Source organism: Danio rerio, chromosome 23 (genome assembly GCF_052040795.2).
Source record: "Danio rerio strain M-AB ecotype USA chromosome 23, GRCz13ab, whole genome shotgun sequence".
In the NCBI taxonomy this organism is placed as follows: domain Eukaryota; kingdom Metazoa; phylum Chordata; class Actinopteri; order Cypriniformes; family Danionidae; genus Danio; species Danio rerio.
Window position 1 is genome coordinate 3,671,386 of NC_141043.1, and position 8,615 is coordinate 3,680,000.

Sequence of the window (8,615 nt, forward strand, 5' to 3'; positions counted from 1 at the left end):
AAACAAAAAACAGAACAAAACACTTCATTCTATCTTCATGTTTTACCACTGAATGCAATGTATTTAGTCAGCCACCAATTGTGCAGGTTCTCCCACTTAAAAAGATGAGAGAGGCCTGTAATTTTCATCATAGCTACACCTCAACTATGAAAGACAAAATGAGAAAAACAATCTAGAAAATCACATTGAAGGATTTTTAATTTATTTATTTAGCAAATTATGGTGACACATAAGTATTAGGTCAATAACAATATTTCATCTCAATACTTTGTTATATATCCTTTGTTGGCTATAACAGAGGTAAAGCATTTTCTGTAAGTCCTCACGGTTTTCACACACTGTTGCTAGTATTTTAGCCCATTCCTCTACGCAGATCTCCTTTAGAGCAGTGATGTTTTGGGCAACACACACTTTCAACTCCCTCCAAAGATTTTCTATGGGATTAAGATCTGGAAACTGACTAGGCCACTCCAGGACTTTGAAATGCTTCTTATAAAGCCACTCCTTCATTGCCCGGGTGGTGTGTTTGAGATCATTGTCATGCTGAAAGACCCAGCCATGTTTCATCATCAATGCTCTTGCTGATGGAAGGAGGTTTTTACTTAAAATCTCAAGATACATGGCCCCATTTACTCTAAAAGTCTACCTTGTAAGCAGCGATTTTTGATTGCCTTAAAAGACCACCTAAGTCCAAAAATGCGGAGGTTTTTCTTTCAGTTCACCATGCGGTATCAAATTCCATTAAAGAAAGGTAGAAAGATTAAAAATGAAACATACGAAAGTAGATGAAACTCGCCTGGTAATGAGAGCCTGGTAATGCGACATTAATTGTTTTATACTTGGTCTAATCCATATTTCTTTGCATGTTGAAGACACGTCGACCACAACAGAAAAGAAAAAACTGCAACCGCGTTAATTGCGTTAATTTTTTTAACTCGGTAAATATTTTTAATTAATTGCATGCGTTAATGCACAAATTTTGACAGCACTAGTATATACACATGCATGCACAAACTAATTAAATAATTAAATAATGGAGTGAACCAAAGAAAAGAATCTACACATTTTCTGAACTTCTTATATTTTATACCTGGGAGACCCACAAGTTAACACTAATTGCTGTAAAAGCTAGAAGCATTGTCTCATAATCGACAAAATAATCTCCATTATAGGAGTTAACTGGTTAAAACATTAAAGGGGGAAGCCTCAGGTTGTCTCACTGACCCTTCTCGATGAGCTGCCTCCACCGTTTGGACCATTCGGTGAGCTGCGCGCTGTAGGACTTCTCAATCTTGGCACGTTCCTGAAGGCAGTTCATAAGATCATTGCAAAGTCGATGGCCGTCATCAATTCTCTTGACAGCGCGCTTATAGTTTCCCACCTAGGAGAAGCGGAAGAAATCATGTTATACAGACATCCTATAATAACACAGTGATACTGTGGAGAACAACGTTTATTTTAGCACCATTTTATAATATAATGACAACTATTTAGTAAAGCTACTTTTAAACACAGAATTTTTGAAGTGGTCATCTTGAAGCCAAAGCTCTTAAGTATTATATTATCCTAGTGGGCTATCCTCAGTAGACAGGTACAGTCTTGTGCAATGTAAAACATTTCTTTCTGTCTTCAAATTGTTTTAGTTGAATCAAATGAACTTTTCTAGTCATCTCAACTAACATCAATCAAACTGACAAAAAATATTAAGTTAAACTGTACAACTTAAAAATTTACTCAATTTGTTTTATTTAAATTTATTTATACAACAGTTCTGTCTGGTTTTCAAACCTGATTGGCTGCTATATCTGCAATAACAGCATTCGTACTGCCTCTTCACCCTTGTGTATTACTCCGCCCACCCACATGACAAGCTGAGGCATTAGCTCACTACAGTCTGACAACATAATGTACTTTTGAGGCTTTTTTTAGTCGAGAATGTAGTTGTTTAGATTAAACAACTATGCAGTTTATTAATAAGGATAGTGCCTGTTTTAAATATTTATAATTTTGGAGATTTAGCAAGTTGGCAGCCATTATCAGAGCAAAGAAATTGACAGTTGACGTTCCACCACAAAATGTCGACAGACACCGCATATTAAGTCCTTAGGGAAAAAATTTAAGCATACATCTTTAAACTACAGCTGATCAAATCATTATAAAACATGTTAGAGACATTCTAAAGTGGGGTCACACACTGCATGCGCTGCTCAGTGATGCGACGTGCCACACATGACAGTTGGAATTATTTATTTTTGCTCAGCATAAATAAGTAGAGCCCTTCTGCATTTAAACAAAACAGTGTTAAAACAGTTATATCTAGTTCATTCAATCATTTTCTTTTCGGCTTAGTCCCTTAATTAATATGGAGTCGCCACAGCGTAATGAACCGGCAGTTATATCTAATTATATCTTTAAAAATAACACACAGTTTGGTCACCTAATATAGATTTAGCAATAGAAAAATATTCATATTTAAATTCAAATTAGTTATTATAACAAAAAGAGACATTTGCTTTTGTTTCTCTGAATTTTTCCTGTTTATCAAAATTCCCATTAATACATAGATTAAACCATTAATACATAGGTTTTTAGAGTGTGATCTTAAGTTTTTTTGTTTGTTTGTTTAGTTAGATTAGTTCCAACTTTGGCTTTGACACTGATTGATCTAATGTTTATACACAAATATATATATTACCTACTGCGCCACTGTTTTGCCCCCATATATATATATATATATATATATATATATGGGGGCAAAGCAGTGGCGCAGTAGGTAATGCTGTCGCCTCACAGCAAGAAGATCGCTGGTTCGAGCCTCGGCTCAGTTGGCGTTTCTGTGTGGAGTTTGCGTTCGCGTGGGTTTCCTCCGGTTGCTCCGGTTTCCCCCACAGTCCAAAGACATGCGGTACAGGTGAATTGGGTAGGCTAAATTGTCCGTAGTGTATTAGTGTGTGTGTAAATGTGTGTGTGGATGTTTCCCAGAGATGGGTTGTGGCTGGAAGGGCATCCGCTGCGTAAAAACTTGCTGGATAAGTTGCCGGTTCATTCCGTTGTGGCGACCCTGAAAAAATAAAGAGACTAAGCCGACAAGAAAATAAATGAATATATATATAGATATAAAGCATCCTTTAATCAAATATTAATTAAAGAGAGATCTTTGAGGGGGTAATCAATTATGCTGAGCACTGTATAATATAATAAAATAATATAATATAATATAATATAATATAATATAATATAATATAATATAATATAATATAATATAATATAATATAATATGGGGTGACACAGGTTGCTGGTTTCGAGCCTCGGGCTGGGTCAGAAGGCGTTTCTGTGGGGAGTTTGCATGTTCTCCCTGCATTCACATGGTTTCCTCCGGGTGTTCTGGTTTTCCCCACAGTCCAAAGACATGCGGTACAGGTGAATTGGGTAAGCTAAATCGTATCGTAGTCTATAATGTTTAATAATCAATTTAAATTACGTAAAAATAAATAAATAAGCAGCATTAATTCGCATCCATACATGTGAAGTATGCACAGTGTGTACAGCCATATTTTGACTTGCCACTGTAACATACTACATTTTGCTAGCTTCAGCATGTCATTGCTACTTTTTAAGGGTAGTTTAGTAGTAACTTGCTAAATTACAACTATTTAGCTACCTACAGGGGCAGCACGTGGCGCAGTGGGTAGCACAATCGCCTCACAGCAAGAAGGTCGTTGGTTCAAGCCCTGGCTGGTTCAGTTGGCATTTCTGTGTGGAGTTTGCTTGTTCGTGGGTTTCCTCCACAGTCCAAAGACATGCGGTACAGGTGAATTTGGTAAGCTAAACTGTCCGTAGTGTATGCGTGTGAATGAGTCTGTATGGATGTTTCCCTGAGATGGGTTGCAGCTGGAAGGACATCCGCTGCGTAAAACACATGCTGGATAAGTTGGTGGTTCATTCCGCTGTGGCGACCCAAGATTAATAAAGGGACTAAGCCGAAAAGAACATGAATGAATGAATATTATAATATAATAGCATGCAGTTGTGTGTGCTGCCTGCAGGTGGCGTGAGAGCAGACTGAGTTTGGCTGATAAGCGGGGGAAGGGACTCATTCTTGTGCATGTGTTATGCAATGACTGCCACAGCTTTGTGTCCATGTGCTCCTAGCGCTAATCCTGCGCTTCACTGCGCTAACAATGACATCATTCGCGCGCACACTAACACTCACACACACATACAGACAGATACGTGCCCAGCAGAGGCTTTGAGACAGGTTTAAAGGGATGAAAGATGCTATGTGAGCCCACAATCTCACTGCAATGATGTCTACCAAAATACAAACAACACAATCCATTGAAACGCCTATTAAATGGATGTATCTTTGTCAAAAGGATAACTGACCAACTGTTGAGGGCAGTATAAAGGCTACTACGTTTTTACAGTAGCAGGATAAGTTTTATAGTAATAGCTACAGTATGTTCAAATGTTTATTCAGATCTTATTTTCATTCAACTACATAAATGGCTGAATTCCTTCGTCTATATTAGGGATTTCCTGGAATATTCTGCTACTTTTTTGAGGCGTATATGGAATTTCTGCTCAAGTATGAATGAAACAGGCATTACCTGCATTTAAAGTGCTACAAAGCCCACATCACTCTATTTTGAGGAAAACTGAAAAAATCTCCCTCTAAGGAAATTTGAAGTAAACATATTTCTAGCATATAAATCTTTATTTTTATTATTTGTACTATTTTTAATACAGTTGTTGTTATATAAAAAATAGTAGCCTATTGAATATCAATAGGCGAGGCAGTGGCGCAGTAGGTAGTGCTGTCGCCTCACAGCAAGGTCGCTGGGTCGCTGGTTCGAGCCTCAGCTCAGTTGGCATTTCTGTGTATGTTCTCCCTGTGTTCGCGTGGGTTTCCTCCGGGTGCTCCGGTTTCCCCCACAGTCCAAAGACATGCGGTACAGGTGAATTGGGTAGGCTAAATTGTCCGTAGTGTATGAGTGTGTGTGTGTGAATGTGTGTGTGGATGTTTCCCAGAGATGGGTTGCGGCTGGAAAAGCATCCGCTGTGTAAAAACTTGCTGGATAAGTTGGCGGTTCATTCCGCTGTGGCGACCCTGGATTAATAAATGGACTAAGCCGACAAGAAAATGAATGAATGAACTTCCAGCTGCACCTGTATCCCTTTTAGCAACAACCCCTGGAGAAGGCTTCCATGAAGGCGGAGCCTCAAAGCCACACCTAATATTCAATTATCAGCATTGACCAATAGGAGTTCAAAGTAGGGCTGTGTATTGGCAAGGGCCTCACGATATGATATATATCAAAATACATCGGTCAAGATACAATATATCACAATATATTGTGATACAATAAATATTGTGATATATTGCAATAGTTTGTATTAGTATGTGTGTCATGTTATATTGACAACTTGATAAAGTCAGCAGACGAATTAAAATTCCAGTTCAAATTTTTGAGATTTGCAAAGCTTGCAAATAGCATTTTTTTGTGTATAATTCCATATTCCATGGTATAGTGTTATATACAGCCACACGTCAGCCCTAAAAGCTGGAGGCGCCTTTATATTTTCCACCATGCTCACTCTTTCTTAGTTTTGATACTGTACTGCTTAGCGTTTTGTTGATAGTTAGCGACATCTACTGGAGCAGAGGAGGAGGTTGTTTGGTTGTTTATCGACACTTCAGGTTGGACTATCGATAAACTATTGCCAAAGGAATTATCGCGATAGTTAGATATATCAATATTTTTGCACAGCCCTAGTTCAAAGATGTGTTCACCAGCCAAAGTCTGTTTAGGAAGCTGTTTCAAATTCAAAACATTTTCATGACTTGTCCAACCCAGGCTCATTCTGAAAACGTAGTCCAGCGGACGTTTTTGGAGACCACGAAATACGTCCCGGGAGGTAAGTATTTGTGCAGTTTTTGTTTTCACGAATCCACTAAGAGGCCGCTGTGTGTGCTTTTTCGTATCTCGAACGTCTCTCGCGAGTGCCGTTCGCGCCCGCGCTGTTCTCGCGTCAACCCACCAGAGGCCGCTGTCTGACTGACTGAATGATTGACTGCGCGACCGGCCAATCGGCTGACCCACCCTCCTCCTTCCCTGAACTCAACCAGTTTTACCGATTGACCCGCCCGCCCGCTCACTTCCTTAAACCCGAGCAACAATTTAGAAAAGCCGTCTAGAAAAAGAAAAGCCCTCCTGTTTTTTTTTTTTTTTTTTTTTACCACGTTTTCGGATTTCACCACGTTCTCACCCTGTTATGAACTCGTTCGCTTTATTTTTTGGATTATGGTTTCTGGAACCGCTCTTCCCCGGACTCGAACCGGGACGCCTTTGTCAACTCCTCTTCTCTGCATCTGAAGTCCGCCGATGCACACGATGAGCTGACCGAACAAACTGACTGCATCGTGAAAGCCCTCCACACGGAGGTAAGCGGTCAGCCGGCAAGCGCGAAAGGGAATGGCGTCACACCGCCCCGTAGCGTTCGCTTAAAAAATTGAAATGCAGCCAAACGTACCTCCCGGGACGTATTTTGCGGTCTCCAGAAACGTCCACTGGACTACTATTTCAGAATGAGCCTAGGTTGGACTTGTCGCAAAAGTTCATCCTTTAGTTTCTTCTGAGGTATAAACAGCTCTCATGAGCTGAGGGTGCAGTAATCACTATACTATTTTTCATTCATTCAAAGAAAAATCAACTTTCTAGTAGAGTTTTATTCCGAGCCAGTTTTTACTACAGTGTTTATAACCTGGTGTTCAGCAACACTGACCTTCGCACAAGCTTGGTTGAGTCATACAAGCCTATAAATGAAAACCCACGCTGACACGGCTCCGTATTCACACTCACAGAGACTGCCTGAAACACTGCGGTCAGGATGCAGGTGCTGCCCTGCGCAGGTGCCTGACTAGAAATAGACCTTGTGCTGGAGGATCTGCTTAACGTCGCTTCAAAACAAACAAAAAGACGCAGTAAAACACTCACTCGGCAGCGCTATTTGAATATGCGATTGCTCTGACATAATGCTGACATGATGTTAAGATTGTATCGTCTGCCAGATGCTCACAAAGAGAGATGTGAAGGGCTCTGGCAGCATCACAGGGCCGACAGTGTGCTTAAATAGAGCTCATTGTGAGCGTTTTGGCGCATTGTGATAGCGTGAACACAACGGCTCTCTGTTTTCCAAGCAGAGCTGGCAGAAACACAAGGCCACTATTGATGGCCGGCTGAAGAACTGCGCAGTGTAGCTTTTAAGGGAAGGAAATGGTGGCTTTGGTTCGTACCTCCCAAAAGCTGTCCATGGCCTCATCAGCGACAGCGGATTCATCGTAGGAGCCAGACATGGTGCTGGGTGATGTGGAGCAGGACTGAACACGTCTGCAGAAAAGCGGACTTCCTCAAGCACTAAAAAGAGAGACAGAGACAAGCAGACATTGATCAGTCACACTGAAAACAGATACTGCAGCAGATGATAATATATGTAGAGTTCAGATGCAAAAATAAATGTATGGAGCTAATAATATGCCAAAATAGTCGAATTTGTATTGTGTTCATTTCAATTATTGACAATTGCAATTTAATATTCATCCATTCTCTTTTCAGCTAAGTCCCTTTATTATTCTGGGGTTGCCACAGCAGAATGAACTTATCCAACATATGTTTTTACGCAGCGGATGCCCATCTGCAACCCATCACTGGGAAACACATACTGTACACAGCTGAAAAGAAAATGAATGACTGGACATTTAAAGAAACCCAAAGTTAATGTTATATGGATATGCTTCTTGATATAATCACTGTCGTTTTCAATCAGTTGAACGGCTGGAATGTGTCAGCTGCAGGAATATAGTACTGACAATGATCAATGAATCAATATTATTCTACCAAGCAAACTGTTTAGAACAATGATTAAAGACAATGCTTCGTATGCCTGTAGAAAAACTGGCCTTGAAGGACTGCCTTTGAAGCAGCCAGAATAGAACCGCTTGTGTTTCTTCTGCATTGTTCTCTTACTGCAGTGGTGGGCCAATGTTTTAGACCCGAGGGCCACATCAAGTTTTGCAAACCAAGTGAAGGGCCACATGTCAAATCCTTCAAAAATAATTTTATTTATAGTGGCAGTATGCATGGAATATGTAATATCGGACTGAAACATGTCACATTAACACAAAACAGATTTTTTATTAGGTATTATTATGTCAAATGTACAAGTCAAATTAATTTGCACTGCTATTTATATTTACTTATCAATCATCATAAAATAATAAAATAATCCCTTATAAAATAATAATAATAATAATAATAATAATAATAATGTAATATTTTTTACAGAGGAGAATAGAAAAGATATTGTCTGATAGAAACAAATCTCATATTAACACATTAAAAATAATTGTAAAAACTTGTACTGTAAATAATTGTACTGCTATTAGAATATACAGATCAATTAATCAAAAAACTTAATAAAACCACAAATCTTTGATAAAAGAACTTTTTAAAGTGGACGTATGCATGGAAAATATATTTATGACAAAAATTAACACATTTAACCAGCAATTATTACATAACTTGAGTCAAATTCACAACAATCTCATTTGAGCT

At 39.1% G+C, this 8,615-nt stretch overlaps 1 protein-coding gene across 3 annotated transcripts in view; it reads right to left on the reverse strand.

The window, feature by feature from the left end:
• The window catches only part of pacsin1a (protein kinase C and casein kinase substrate in neurons 1a), a 59,954-nt gene that overhangs the window by 19,440 nt on the left and 31,899 nt on the right, over window positions 1–8,615 (reverse strand). For all 3 annotated transcript variants that reach the window (XR_015522828.1, XM_087305729.1, NM_001328357.2), the window contains exons 2-3: window positions 7,298–7,418; window positions 1,225–1,381 (exon numbers count right to left, since the gene is read on the reverse strand). Coding sequence is in view for 2 of the 3 variants with exons in the window: in XM_087305729.1 (XP_087161855.1) it covers window positions 1,225–1,381; window positions 7,298–7,357 (217 nt within the window). In the remaining variant the exon portion in view is untranslated. The remainder of the gene's footprint in view (window positions 1–1,224; window positions 1,382–7,297; window positions 7,419–8,615) is intronic.